At 34.9% G+C, this 16,572-nt stretch overlaps 1 protein-coding gene across 3 annotated transcripts in view; it reads right to left on the bottom strand.

The window, feature by feature from the left end:
* Nucleotides 1–10,531: 10,531 nt before the first annotated feature.
* The window catches only part of LOC121427354 (phosphatidylinositol 4,5-bisphosphate 3-kinase catalytic subunit alpha isoform-like), a 49,205-nt gene continuing 43,164 nt past the window's right edge, over nucleotides 10,532–16,572 (bottom strand). For all 3 annotated transcript variants that reach the window (XM_041623702.1, XM_041623704.1, XM_041623703.1), the window contains 8 exons: nucleotides 16,429–16,532; nucleotides 15,989–16,157; nucleotides 15,311–15,539; nucleotides 14,818–14,896; nucleotides 14,318–14,488; nucleotides 13,405–13,522; nucleotides 12,061–12,209; nucleotides 10,532–11,031 (listed from right to left, as the gene is read on the bottom strand). In XM_041623702.1, the coding sequence (XP_041479636.1) occupies nucleotides 10,767–11,031; nucleotides 12,061–12,209; nucleotides 13,405–13,522; nucleotides 14,318–14,488; nucleotides 14,818–14,896; nucleotides 15,311–15,539; nucleotides 15,989–16,157; nucleotides 16,429–16,532 (1,284 nt within the window). In that variant the 3' untranslated portion in view covers nucleotides 10,532–10,766. The remainder of the gene's footprint in view (nucleotides 11,032–12,060; nucleotides 12,210–13,404; nucleotides 13,523–14,317; nucleotides 14,489–14,817; nucleotides 14,897–15,310; nucleotides 15,540–15,988; nucleotides 16,158–16,428; nucleotides 16,533–16,572) is intronic.

The raw sequence follows: 16,572 nt of genomic DNA, 5'->3' as shown, positions 1-16,572 counted from the left end.
CTAAGTTAATTAATTCATTAATGGATGGGAAAGGATAACGAAATATGTCTCAACAAAACAGACAAGGAAACAAAGAACAAACTTTAAGGTACAGAAAAGAGAAGACATGATGAAAGAAAGTCAGAAGAGGGGACAGACAGTCATAGAGAAAATAATAATAATAATGATATAGAACGAAAGAAAATAAACAAAATCGCAACAGAAAGAAAAAAAATGTGTTTTTGACACGAAGTATAGGACCTACTAGAAGAAAGATAAGGCTCTCTCAATCTTCTCCAGATACAAACATATATGATACCAAGTATCAAAGCGCAGTTGAGTATATGCACATATAACTGCGCTATATAAATGGAATTATTATTATTATAATTATATATGAAAATATGAAATAATTATGAATTCAATAAGAAAAAAGAAAATGAGATGTGACATCATCAGCCTACCTAACGATTCAAGACGACGTGCATATACTGTAACTGTTTTTGTTTGTAACATTTTTTTACGATTCAAAAACTTCGTGATTTTATCAGATTTCGATGAAAATTTCAGCATTTTGCTCGATGAATTTTACTCTTTTTATTTAGATATATACTTTTGAGCCCGGAGTACATCTTTAAAACATCTTCTCAATGTAAATCGAGGAGAGGAACAAAGCCAAGATCTTTTGTTTTCATCTATGTCCATTTGGGTTGGTAATAATGTGAGAGCGTGTTTGTAGGGGATTTTGTGCCCCATTTTTTCTTATTAATAATCCACACACTGACTTGTTACCACATTCATGTCAGTTATGTGTTCGAGTCCGGTCAGTCTGAGTTCGAGACCGGTCTCGAGTCACATATCACTGATTAACCGACATCAAAACGAACAAAATAATATTTGAATATGAATGTGACTGACACAGAAAGGATGGCGCTCTTTACTAATGGAACGTTACAACTCATGGCAGTTCTTTTTGTTGTATTCGTAGATTTACGGTGTACTAAACCTACACCATGCTGGCGTCCTGGCAGAAATACATTAAGTATTACTTCCACCATTTACACCAGTTTTTATTTTAGGTGTTAATTCAACACAATATTTAGTGCGTTCTTCCTCTCAGAACACCCTCTGATGGTCCTGTTCTTAACATTTAACATGTTTAATGCACAATATAATTAACACGATCAGATATTTTACATTGTAGGAGTAATTATCTATCCAATGGATGTTTAGTGAAACCCATACTTGCATGATAATGTTTGATATGCAGATTATAATGTACTATATGACACAGTGAGACTTTTCTATACACCCAGACCCCCCCCCCCCACACACACACATCATGCTCACTATTGCGCTAAACTGAGTATGCGGTTGAAGGTGCGAATACTGGTGTTAAAATGAAGGAATGCTTGTTTTCCTTACCCATTTTGGAATGATTAATGATGGAATGAGTGCGTATATCATTATGACTCATCCAGTCATTAGATATCAGTGTAGAGATGGGTGAATGCTCTCAATGACTACAAAGGAATATGGTTTCAAATAATGCTATTCTACTAATGTGATTTTTGTATTTGTTTATTACCGAATGAGATGAATAAGAGATAAAAAAATTGAAACAAATTGCAATTCACTCTGATACGAGTGGTTCTTAGCGTCACTTTCAGAAAAGGTGCTCTCTTGACACAGTTTCAAGATCTGGGGACCAGGATTCGAAGCAACCCAGGCAAAGCGATGTGACCCCTTGGTAATTATAGCACTATATCCTGTATCATGTCCCTCGAAGAAGACCTAAAATCGTCGGTCCTCTGGTTTTACAAATATGCCTATATGCTAGCGATCAAGCAAACGAAAATACCCCAATTAAACGCATAAGAGTGAATATCATTTAGCATCAAAATTAAATGAACAAACCAAGTAGCACCAAGTAGGTGCATGCGCTAATCTTAATAGAGATCAGTGCTTGTCAATCGTTTTGACATCGAGGCCCGCTTGCACATGATGATGTTTTATAGGGTCATTTGATATTGATTGACAGAACACTCGAGCGAGCGAGCGTAGCGACAGAACAGATTTTATTAATATTCGAGGCATTGAAATTGAACTGTCAACATCTGGTACACGCGCCGGTAGGATTTTATTGTGAAATGAAAATCACTGTATTGGGTCGAAGTTTCTTAAGATGCTTGCTCCCTTCATGTTCATACGGCAAACGGAAACGCCTAACAACATCTTAAGCATTCAAAATGTCATATAAAATAAAACTCAACTAAAAAAAGTTAATAGGTAAAAAAAGGTGTATAAGGACTGCATCGGTGATTATCCAAATATTGTTGAATCTAAATCGATCCTTTTAAATGAATTTAAAAGAAATATAAAAAGGAATATGAATTCAAGTACGTTAACTAAAAATCATAACACACATTAAAACATTTATTCGTTTTACATTTTTGTGTTTTTTTCATTGTTATTATACCAATATAATGCAAATATTGTAATTCTTGATGATTTTTTAATAAAAACTTGTCTGCCACTCTTCGACGGCCCACATGGGAAAGCTTTTGGGTCCACCACTCGGCTGTGAGAAGCTCTGACAAACCAAATATCGAAACACACTATTTTAATAACTACTTCCTCTGCATCTTCTTCGGTGTATTTTAAAGAGTTCTACGTTTTTCTACATCTACATTTAATTTATTTCCTAGAATCAATAGCTATCGAATCTTGAGGCTCACCTCTCTCTTAATTAGGCACATAATTTATGAAATCGTTGGTCATGTGATGCGATCATTAGTTCCAAACAGCGGCGAGAATATCCTCCGACATTAACGAAGTCAGGAGTTACGTCCATCACAAAACTAAGCAATCGATTTATAGCGGGCAAATGAGGTGTCGAAATAACCTCCTAGTCGATATAAGATGGAATTGAGCGTGAAATTAATTCCATCGTCTCTGATCCTTGTTCTTGCTGACCATGCATACTCATTTCATCTTCATTGATATGAAACGAAGAGAGAGAGAAAAAGGCGCATTTGCTCTAGTATGCTTCCATAATATATATATATTGGATTTTAGAGAATAGAATTTAAGAGGTTATCATAATTTTCTGCTTAAGGTTTTACTAAAGTCATATTAATTATATTAAAGTTTGACCATTATTTTCACCACTATACATATTAAAGCTCAAGAGGCCGTTTCATAAAGCTATAAGTATGATACACTAGCATGACGGATGACCCTTCCTTGTACTGAATGATATATCCCTATACGCAGTTGTCTAGAACAATCATGGTCGAGTTGTGCATAAAGTTGTGCGTAAACTTACGCACAACTTGATGAAAGACTACACCACTAGAGAAGCTAGCAATGAAGATAATGATATCAATAGTAAAAAATACAATTCTTGAAATCATGATCTTAATAACCACCACCATCATTATCATTATCATCAACATCAGCATCACCATCATCATCATCATCATCACCATCATCACCAGCATCATCATCACTATCATCATCATCATCATCATCATCATCATCACCATCATCATCACCATCAACATGCATCACCATCATCATCAGCATCACCATCATAATCATCATCATCATCATCACCATCATCACCAGCATCATCATCACTATCATCATCATCATCATCATCATCATCATCATCATCATCATCATCACCATCAACATGCATCACCATCAACATGCATCACCATCATCATCAGCATCATCATCACCATCATCATCATCATCAGCAGCATCATCAGCATCATCATCATCACCATCATCATCATCATCATCATCATCATCATCATCAGCATCACCATCATCATCAGCATCATCATCACTATCATCATCATCACCATCATCATTATCATCATCATCACCATCACCATCATCATCACCATCATCACCAGCATCATCATCACTATCATCATCATCATCATCATCATCACCATCATCATCATCATTACCATCATCAACATGCATCAGCATCATCATCAGCATCATCATCACCATCATCATCACCATCATCATCATCATCATCATCATCATCATCATCATCATCATCATCACCATCATCACCATCATCATCATCATCACCATCATCACCATCATCATCACCATCATCACTATCATCATCATCACCATCACCATCATCACCATCATCATCATCATCATCATCATCATCATCATGACCATCATGACCATCATGACCATCATCATCAGCATCACCATCATCAGCATCATCATCAGCATCATCATCAGCATCATCATCATCATCATCACTATCATCATCATCATCATCATCATCATCATCATCATCATCATCATCACCATCATCAGCATCATCATCACCATCATCATCATCATCATCATCAGCATCACCATCATCAGCATCATCATCAGCATCATCATCATCACTATCATCACCATCATCATCATCATCATCATCATCACTATCATCATCATCATCATCATCATCATCATCATCATCATCATCAGCATCATCATCACTATCATCATCACCATCATCATCATCATCATCATCATCATCAGCATCACCATCATCAGCATCATCATCATCATCATCATCATCACCATCATCAACATGCATCATCATCATCATCATCAGCATCATCATCATCACCATCATCAGCATCATCATCACCATCATCAGCATCATCATCACCATCATCATCATCATCATCAGCATCATCATCACTATCATCATCACCATCATCATCACCATCATCATCACCATCATCATCATCATCATCATCCCCATCATCATCACCATCAGCATCATCAGCATCACCATCATCAGCATCATCATCACCATCATCAGCATCATCATCATCACCATCATCATCATCAGCATCATCAGCATCATCATCAGCATCACCATCATCAGCATCATCATCATCACCATCATCATCATCAGCATCATCAGCATCACCATCATCACCATCATCATCATCATCATCATCAGCATCATCATCATCACTATCATCATCATCATCATCACCATCATCATCATCATCATCAGCATCATCAGCATCACCATCATCATCATCATCATCACCATCATCACCATCATCATCACCATCATCACCATCATCATCAGCATCACCATCATCAGCATCATCATCACTATCATCATCATCAGCATCATCATCACTATCATCATCATCATTATCATCATCACCATCACCATCATCATCATCACCATCATCAACATGCATCATCATCATCATCATCATCATCACCATCATCAACATGCATCATCATCATCGAGGGGTAACCTCTATACCATCATCCCTACTTAGAAATCATCCTGTCTTCTTTTTTTCACCCAAACCCTCGTCTTTGCCCTGTCAAATGCAGAAAAGACGAGAGAAATTGAAAAATAAAATCAGTCTACATGGTTGTCCACCATACAATATTTTTATTGCAATCTTTTAACATGTATTCAATACACCTTCCACAATAGAGCAGTAATTCAACATTCAGTGGTCTATACATTTATGTACAAATACATAAAATAGGAATCTATACAAAAATATGTACAATCCTCAAAGACATTTTAAGCCAATACAATATCATTTGTAAGATAATGGATAATATGTAAAAACAAATTTGATCATAACAGTATACATATACAAAACAATATGAATAGTTTCAAAACTTATTACAATGCATAGCATGTTCGGTCCATTCTTTTTGACAATAATTAATGATAAACAATGAACATCAATAACTTCCTGAACAAAGTTTTACATTTAAAAAGTATGGTACATGTTTATTTCAGTTACTTCTTTATGAATACATTTCTAAAACACATTTTTTCAAGCCTATCTGTGTATTTTTTTCCCTAAATTATATCTGCAACAAAATAACTATTTCACCTTAATACAGACACTGATTTAATTACAGAAAACTGTTAATTACAGTGTGTATCAAAAAAAGTTTACACTTTCAAAAGCCCTGGGAATTGAAAATTATACAACATGTGGGTAATTTTTTTCACATATAATCTTGGGTTTTGGTCTCATCTATCCAATGAAAGAAAAAGTTTTGACAGAATGTTACACTTGAGTGAGCACTGTTCATTTTCGTAAAGCTCGCAGAAATCTTTGCGCAGAAATGCTTGTTTTCACACTGTGTCGAGGAGAAAGGGCAAAATAAAACTTACCCTGCAAAACATTATACTCATACATTTCCCTTTCACTTTTAGTAAATTGAAATAAAATGGATACATTCAAGACAATTTTGTCACCCAAATTGAAATTTCGACACTTAGTAAGCACAACCTCTACCCTTTTTTGTGCTAGCTGGATTTGAGGACATAACTGAATGTGAACAAAAGTTTATATCAGACATCTCCAGTATATTCTCACTAAGTTTTTATCATCTTAAGTGGATTTACATTTCATTTTACATCTAATACATGTTTCTCCACGCTTTTCCCAAGCTTGACAATGATTAACAAAATGAAAATTAAGCCTAAGCCATTTCATGTAAATCACAGCTCAGTGTAAAGCAAGTATCGTCACGATGGCCTTGGTGTGTGGGGGAGTGCGGTGGGGCGCAATGCACTCTTTGTGTTTTGGGCAAGGAAACAAGTTAAAAAGAGTAAAATATATCTTCAAACCAATTTTACTAGCTAAATTCCATGTGTTCTTCATGATTCAGGTCTACTTTTAATCGCATAACTATTTCAAAGTTCTACGCAAATCACTTTTCACTAACTTTTCTAAAGTAAGTGGTGCTCACTCGAGCGGAAATATTTTTTGACAGTTATACTGTCATTTGCTTAAATGGATCTGTACCAATGTTAAAATATGGAAAACTCTTCACGACATTACAAATGGATAATTTTACAGGACTTTTTCTAAATGTAAACTTTTTTTTATACACACTGTAAATAATAAATAATAATTCTGAAAAATAAAAGCTCGATAGCACATAGAATACTTTCCATGTTTCATGCATAAATTAATAAAAGTAACAGAGTGAATAAATATCATATTGAGAATCAGTAATTTCTTTACTGAAAAATAGCGAACACTAAACTTTGTCAATATAATTTTATATGTAATGATTTGCAAAGAGTGAAATCCTCACATTTGCCCTTTCTTTTTCTTTTATAACTCAATGGGACAGATGCATGATAAGAGCAATTGCTTTTGCTTGATTCCTTATGCATAAAATGAGCGAGCAAATGCTTTTACTAGTAAGTTCAAGCAATCGCTAACTGACTGCTAGCATTTTCTTGACGGTTTAGCTATCGCTAAAGAGCATATTGCATAAAGGGAACATTTTGCTAGTGCGTTTTAGCACTTGCTTGGGTATTTTCAAGCTCCGTCAGAGCAACTTGAACGTTTGCTTGATCAAGGCGTCGATGCTTCGGTGTTAAATCGACTTCATCATGGATTGATTAAACAATGGGTCAGATGCATAAAAAATAGCAATTGCTCATGTTAGCCTTTTGCTTGATTTCGTATGCAAACTATGGAAACAAACTTGTTTCTAATGATAAATTTATATATTTGGCATTTGATTTGCACTTACTAGGAAGAAAACATGTACATGTAGGCTACGGTACACCTTGGGGTTCTCTCTCAGGTGATTAAACGTGACTAAAAACATGAACGCCCTGATCAAGCAAACGCTCAAGCTGCTCTGATAGAGCTTGAAAAAAAAAAACCAAGCAAGTGCTTAAACACAAGCGAAATGTTCGCTTTTTATACACGCTTTTTAGCATTAACTTTATCGTCAAAAAATGCCAGTCATTTAGCGATTGCTTGAACTTACTAGCAAAGGCATTTGCCTGCTTATTCTTATGCATACTGAATCAAGCAAAAGCCTAGCAAAAGCAATTGTTACTTTTTATGCATCTGACCCATTGCTTTAAAATGTAGTGTTGTGTGCTGTATTCAACCCAGGTGAGGTAAATGGGTACAAGCAGGAAGTAATTCCTCAAAAAGCTGTGGGCACCAGAATTGGTAGCGTAGCTTAGCCGGGATAATATAGGAGCGCCTTGTGCACCTAACGAGGTAGATATGTGCGCTATACAAATACCCATGTTATTATCAAATAAGAATTGCTTGATTACATGAAAGAATTTTACATTAGCTGAGTTGGATTTAAAATGTGTACAACAGTTGCCTTTGAATGGTTTTGTATCGGGTTATGAACAAGTACCATCTGAGTAAAAGGCTTAATGGTTTGGGCTTCATAACACAAGTTAACTGTGGGGGTTCAAACTGATTAAAACCAGTCAAAATGGTAAAAGATGAGTTGAATACATACCATAGTTGAGTTTGATAGGTTTCTGAGGTAGGCCAACCAATAAATGAGTTGAGTTTGTGATATCTACATTATGACTTCATGCACAAAATAGGATAGACTGTTATTAGGTCATAACATTGGTATGTCTTTCTTTTAGGGAGATGAGAGTCATATCACAATGGGAAACAATGTCACATAATAACTACCTCATAATATGACTTATCAAATATTCTTTCTTTAAAATCACTTGTGATCCCATTCTCATTCTTCTTTATAAATAAATTAAAATGTTGGAAATGATTGGGGGGCAGTTCCATGACTGTCATACCTTCTTAAAACCAGGGAAGTGAGAGGACGTAAACTAATGCTTAAAAGAATTCCTAAATATTATCAAATGAATATGGCCATACAACCTCTTTTTGCCTGAAATGACATGAAGCAGTACACAGTTCATATTTTTCTATTACACTTAAATGCTCAGGGTAAACAAAAGGTGATTTTCTGCAAACAATATTTTCTAAAAGAGGCATCTAATAAATGGTAGAGATGATTAGGTCTAATATTTTATAGTCGAATACATTAAAGTTGTTAAAAAAATGGATTTCCTGATAACATGAGATGCAAAAATCAATAATTGTGAATAATTTACATAGATTTGCTTGACACACACAGAAAAAGAGATTCTGTAACAAATATACAAAATAAAATCTGTTAAGTCATTCAATAAGGGGTAGCTCATTGTTTATGAAAAATGAAGTGTACCACACTTGACACCATTGTAAAGAAATATTTAAATCATGTATAAATTAATCTTGATAATCAATGCAAAACAGTATACATAATACTTGAGATGGTTTTGATATAAAAACAAGTTTACAAAATAATACAAACTTTTCTAAGTACTGTATAACACACATGATAAAAATGTTTTCACACATCAATAAATAATTAAGAAAATATAAAATGAGTCAATTCACAGTACGGTAATGACAATCAAAAAAGGAAAAGATTGAATACATGAACTTTAAGAATGGATAATAACCATAAGATGAATACATGAGTAGTACTGTAATAATAAAGATCAAGTTTGTCCTAACAACAATTTTATTTGAACAAGTAGAGTTAAATCAAACGAGTATAGCACTGAAATTTTCAACAAAATCTAACACAACATAAGGTCAATGCCATACAATATTCTTGTATAATCTCTTACAGCATCTTGAAGTAAATATCTTGAAGTTTTGTTTATTTTTACAAATCATATACATGAACATCCTGGTCAGTATAGAATGAGGAAGCTGATGATGTCACATACTCGTCTTTCTTTCGTATTTATATACATTTGATAATATAGTGGATTCCCACCAAATCATAGAGGAATTAGTTTAAATATTTGAAATTTGAGACAATAAAATACAAAATAAATAGTATGTGACATCATCAGCTTCCTCATTCCATAACTTTTTATTTCACATCTTATTTTTGATAAAATCATCAGTGCTATGCTTGATTGGTTATACTCTACTTGTTCAAATTGGACTTGACCTTCACCACTTCAAAATGAATCCAAATGTAAACTGTACAAGCCAGTTTTGTGAACATATATTTTCGTAATTGTTGCCTTTTTCTATTATATTCATGATTTTCCTGATTTGGGATTTTTTTTCATTAAAACAAAATAGGAGGGGGGGGGGCAAGAAGTATTTTCTTGTGGACTCTTTCCAAGACAGACCAACTTATCTCTCCCTCTCTACACACAAAAAAATTCAGCATGCATAGAGAAGAGTTTCAATAAGGGAGAGTATGGCCAGGTATTTGTCTTCACAACAAAATTCACATTTACAGATTATGACAAAACAAGAAGAAGACAGTACTTTAATGTGTGAGTATGAATTAGACAATGTAACAGAAAGAAAAGATCTGCTGCATGTTGTATGTTTGGGTGTAGAACAGAACTTGAGTAGACCATCATTCAGAGCCTCACCTACAGAAGGCAGCATCTCAGACATGGTCCTGACTGCAGCACTTTCATAATCTATTTTTGAGATGTCCTGCTATGACCAGAGGTAATTAAACTGACCTAATCATTGAACCTAGAAATGTTCTATCTCAACACTATGTTTGACCTACACAGCAGAGCAAGTCCATTAATGTAATACACAATCATCCAGGGGCCCCATTTCATAAAGCTGTTCATAAGTTATGAATGACTTTACGCATGACTGGTGACCATTTCTTGTGGTATGTGATATCCCTATGTAACTGATTTAGTGCCTAAGAACATGTTCCAGTCGTGCGTAACTTTACGAACAGTTGCAGCTATTCATATAGACTTAAACCTACTTCAGCGACAACCTGCCTGCTTTACATATACCTTGTTTGAAAGAGTACAAATTAACCAGTCTATCGATATAGCCAGTCCATCCCCTCCTGTTCTATATCCTGACTGAAACCAGAATTTGATCTAAGAAAGCAACCTTCATTCATATACCATGTTTAAGTGCATGACACAGCCAGTCCATCTTTGTGGTCCATCCTCCACCATGCGCATCGTTCAGCTGCTTCAAGAAGTACTCCAAGGCCTCATTCTCTGTCTTACCAACAGCCAGTGTCTTGTGAAGATAACCAACATCATCAATAGATTGGAGTTCAGGGATCTCAGTACCAAGCATTAGGGTGAAGAGACTAATGAAGAGATTGGCATGATCACGAAGGATCAGGTAGGCTTGACAGCATAGCTCCTGGAATCTGATAGGAGGATATGGTATGAGACAATGAATCTAATTGGAGGGTTCAAATGATATGGTATGAGACAGTTGATTGGAGGATTCAAATAATATGGTATGAGACATTTGATTGGATGATTCAAATAATATGGTATGAGACATTGGATCTGATTGGAGGATTCATATGATATGAGACACAGAAGCTGATTGGAGGGTTCAAATGATATTTGGAGCTGATTGGACTGTGGAAATTTTATATCATATAATGTGAGGACAATATTGGATCAAAGGAAGAACATCTCCTTAATAAGGGGGGCTTTTCATGAAGATATTCACAGACATAAGCTCCTGAAAACATGGCATGTAATTGGCTAAGAAAAACTATTCTATGTCATTCACTGACTATAAAACTCTTCATGCAATGTCACCCAGAAGATTCAAATGACAAAAATATTAGATGTCAGAGCTCATAAGTTATTCTGAAAATGAAATTCTATTTATTGTGGCTTGACTCTAGCATTGAGAGCAAAATTAAATGATAGAATGTGAGAATTTAAATAGATTTCCGTTCTAGCGGTAAATTATGAAGGTTGTTTATGATGCACATAGGAACAGGTCTTTTCTGAAAAGCAATGCAATTGTAAAAATGATAAATTAATTGAATTCTTCATCAGAACTGCACACATATAAGCATGTTTGAGGCTGTATCCACTCTGCCAGCCTGAGAGTTTCAGATGAAATTGGTTATACTTAGAATGTGAGGGAATTTGAAGAACAATCCTTTGAATTGGATCAGAGCTTCATGATATCATGGAAAGAATTAGATAGCTCGCAATGATTATTCCTATTTTATCCATAACTTTTGTGTGTCTTTGAAAATGATTGGTGACAAAGAAACTACCTGAAATCATCATGTTGTGAACTTTTGAGCAATTGCACAGCTAGATGCACAGTATAATAGTTTTTAGTTTACCAAAATCTGAATAATTAGTTAATCTACTGACCAAAAGCTGAATAAGAAATAATAGAATTTAAAGAGCCTGATACTTACTTTTTAAACTCTTGACTCTTTGAGATGTCATTGCCCTTAGTAATAACCTTGAGGAAGTCTTCTGTTAGGACAAAAGGCACCCGCTCTCTTTTGATGCCATATTTTTTCTTGACATGACCTAAGAAATGACCAAAGTCTATATGGAAGATCTGCAAAGTAAAGGAACAAAATACAGAGAAAGTTGAATGGAAGCTCGAAGTGTAAAATTTTTTAAATTTCTTTTTCAAATATGAAAATATATAAAACTCCCAATGTTCTCTAATCTGATTGGTCCAAATCGGATCACATGATATTCAGCGCATTGCACTATTGCATCCAAAATGCACTATCCTGCACTCTGACGTCAAACCAAATGTATTGTACAACGCTTACTTAGCTTGTTGGATGCGAGCAAATGAGAGGCTGAATGTCAAACATTCGTACCATTGCACACAAGACGTACCATCTGAAATGTACCATTGCACGGATTTAGGAGGTGACATCACTCAGTAAAATGAAGGTGCAATACGCGTATAAGCCTGCTGGCTAAATGCGCAATGCTGCCCAAGGTCATGTGCGCTTGTGGGATTTTGCTTTTCGCTTTCCATTTTTTGCTCCCTTTTCATAGATTACTGCAGGGAAAAACTCTTGTTGTTTTATATTTTCGCTAAATTCTGAGGCGTTGTACAACACAAATATTCTTAATCGTGCAATGGTGAGAGATTTTGCATTCGGTGAAAGAAAGAGACGCTCTATTCAACTCGGCTAAACGCATTTTGTATGAGGTGAAAGAAAAATGCTCTATTCAACGAGGCGTTTAGCCAAGTTGAATAGAGCGTCTCTTTCTTTCACCTCATGCGAAATCTCGCACTCATGCCTATTCGCTATTTGTACACTATCCTGCAATCTGAATTCAGAGTGCAGGATAGTGCGAGGTCTGGAATTATCTATAATTTAGATCAAAATATATAATTTGTGGAAACTCAGTAACATGGGGTAGGGAGAGTTGCATAAAACAAACAATGCATTCTTGTGCATAGAGGACCTAAACAATGAATTCTGTACTCGACTCGCCAAATGGAAATACCGCATTCGGTCCTGCAGACCTCAGTGCGGTATATCAACTGGCTCTTCTCTCACATCGTTCATTATTTAGCCCTGCATGCACAACCTTATGTGCATTATTTGTATAATATACCAGTCTGATACACACACTTTATTTTCATTAAAATTAGGAAATATTATTTATTCTAGTTCTAGAAGTTGGTGGATATGTCAAAATAGAAAAAAAAACATAAGAAAAACCATCACCACCACCCTCATCACTTCCATCACCATCCCTAATATCTTAGTAAATATTCCTACCTGTCCTTGTTGTGATACCATGATATTACTACTATGTCTATCTCCTATACCCAAGATAAATGTAGCTACACAGTATCCTGCACATGACTTGGTGAATGTATCAATAGCAGCATCATATCTGATAAGAAAACATTCAATAAGAGAGAAATTATTGATGGCCCTTTTTGTATTCGTAATTGATAGATCATATCCAATATGAATACATGTACAGATATCACAGGTTAAAATAGATTACACTACCTTCGAATAAAAAAATGAACTGTTGGTTCAATATTTAATTAAGAGGACTGGGGAGTGTTTCATCAACATTTTTGTCCTGACAATTTTCCTTGATTCTGATTGGCTGAGAAGCATTGTTACTATAGTAACAGGACTTGTTGGATAAAAATTCTGACAAGTCTTATCATGAAACGCTCCCCTGATTTCTTTGTAAGTTTGACAGACGAATATGAATTTAAATCTAGTCATTGTATATCAGAAAGCTACTAACAAATATTATATTACTTTCAATATATAAAACCACTTCTGAAGCATGACATGGTCTAAAACTGACTGGAACGCTCCCCAGGGAGTGGAGGATGTGCATACATTCGGTGTGGGAATGACTGATTGATAATATATCTGTAAAGTGCTTAGACACGTCGTTTTGATGTATTAAGCACTTTATTAAAGCGGATTATTATTAATATTATTCAAACACACAGATATTTTATTGTGATTAGGCACCTGATCAGGAAAATAACTTTTCATGTAAAAGAAGAAACAAACAATATAACACATAATTATTTTCTATCATTCACATCATAACTGTTTGATGGCATGCACATTACTATAATTAAATAGTGACAGTCACTTCTGTGGATTTACGAAACGTTAATTAGGTTTTAAACTGTGAACATGTTAGATTTCTTACTGAGATCCTTTGCACTTTTCCTTGATCCATTGATGAATAACACCACTCTTTAGCTGTAATGTACTCATGATACCAGCCTTATGTTGGATGTCATAGATGTTAGATGAATTCCTTACAACCTCAATCAAACCGGTCATGTTACCGGTTGCTAGGCAACGATAAGGTGTCATCCTGTATAGATGAGATTAAAAAACATATAAGTATTAATATGAAAGAAAAAATATCTCTTTACCCTGTTATTTGCAAGATGGAACATGGTTTTTGAACTACATGATGCATACTTCATAAGCTCATATTGTTAATTCCATTGGGATTATATTCTTACACATCGCATGTCAAATCTAAAATGATGACAAAATGTTCAGATCCCAATCTAATAAAAAATATTTAAAAAAGATCAAATTATACACACATCTTCATTGATCTATACACATAACCACAAATCTTAACTAATCACTGTATCTGTGAGCAAACCTACTGAATATATTGATATGACTTACTTGAGGTCTAATCCATGTTGCTGCCATATTGAATCCATTATCTGTATCATCTGAAGGGTTAACATATCTTGTCTAAGATCTGGGGAATGTTACATAATACACGATTGTAAGTTTATTGTGCAAGGTTTGCCATTGAGAATATCAATGCTCAATCAAAAAAATGATTGTATTGTTTCAGGGCACAGTGGTGTTACATTAAGAGATATTGACGATTGATTGTTAGTTTTATACACAGTTTGCTATCTACAATACAGCTAAGCGTAATGGAACAACTGATTATATTTACATGCTATGTTACTTAGGAACACAAGGAAAACATGTGACTGATCACTTGGTTAAGAAAATCTGCATGAGTCAACTAAAGCTTATAAAATACAAGGTTAGAACAGGCCTCAAACCGTATATTATATACTTTCCCTAATCAATTGAAGTTTGGTACATTATTAATCCAGCAGCTCAGTATAACAATGTCAAATGTTTGAAGTAGACTCACCATCCCCTCTCTTGAAGATAATCTTAAGATCTTCACACATTGAAAGAGACATCTGATCAGGGTTCTCCCATTCTAGCCATAGAGGGCGCTTTGCTGATGACATGATCTTACACTTGTCCACTCTAAGCTTGCCCAGAGAGAAGGATGGATTTAAAGGCAAGGGGAATTCTTGGAGAGCTTCAAAGAAGTCTGGCTGAGCCATATGCTCTGTGAGATATTTCAACCGATCCTGTACAGAACACACAAATAATTATCTATACAATAAATATTGAGAATGCTTGTGTCATAACCTAGGGGTCAAGAATGTTTGCCTATGAACACTTCCATTTTGTTTTCCTTTATCTGCTTCTCTTCATTCTTTTGTTTTTCTTCTTCTTCTTCCCTCTTTTTTACCACTTCATATCCACTAATTTCAAACTACAATTTTGCAATATTCATCTGTTATATCATTAGAAACTATTAATTATCTATATAGCTCCAATTTGCAATATGTAATTACTTGCATATTTAAATGCTAATAAAAATGTAACAATGGCTATCTTGATATGTAAACTCATTGCAACTCTGCAAAGCCACCATGATATTTAGATCAATATACCATGATCACACCATGGATCCTTGCTTGTCAACAATAAGTGTGCTATTTGAATCAAACAGTGATAACCATGCATGTCTCACCCTGTTTGTGTCATCCTTTCTCTCATTCAGTGATTCAGTTAGTTTAGATAGTTTGTCTAAAGCCTCCACCTGTCGGACCAATAGCTTGAGGTATGGACCAAGAGACCTGCAGTAGGCTTCTAACATCAGACCAAACCGTCTACTAACGCTAGGCTTGTGCATCTCAGATCTACCAAAATAAATTAAACATACAGTACATGTCAGTTATGATAACAATCTCAAAATGAGAATGAACAGAGTCCAGAAAAATTACCACTCATGTGTTTACATAAAATGTGTGCCAAATAATTCTGTTCGAAAATGTGTAGTTAAGAAACAATAAAAATGGCATCCCAGCCAAGTGTAGATCTTTTCCAAGCAACAATAATAATAATGGTTCATGTAGATGAATTTCTTTCCAAATCTATTTCAGGAGAAAAAAAATGCAAAGAACAACTAACCTTAGATGCCAGAAGAAGAAATGTCCAATCCTTTGGTTGTAGAGAGATCGTTTGAGAAGAAACCTGGCAAGAGGGTTGTCTAGGTAAGATTCATACTTCAAAACCTGTATACAAATAAAACAAAGGCAAATAAAAACAGATTTA

Source organism: Lytechinus variegatus, chromosome 14, assembly GCF_018143015.1.
Source record: "Lytechinus variegatus isolate NC3 chromosome 14, Lvar_3.0, whole genome shotgun sequence".
Classification (NCBI taxonomy): Eukaryota; Metazoa; Echinodermata; class Echinoidea; order Temnopleuroida; family Toxopneustidae; genus Lytechinus; species Lytechinus variegatus.
Note: the sequence above shows the minus strand (reverse complement) of the source record. Positions and strands in the feature narration are given on the sequence as shown.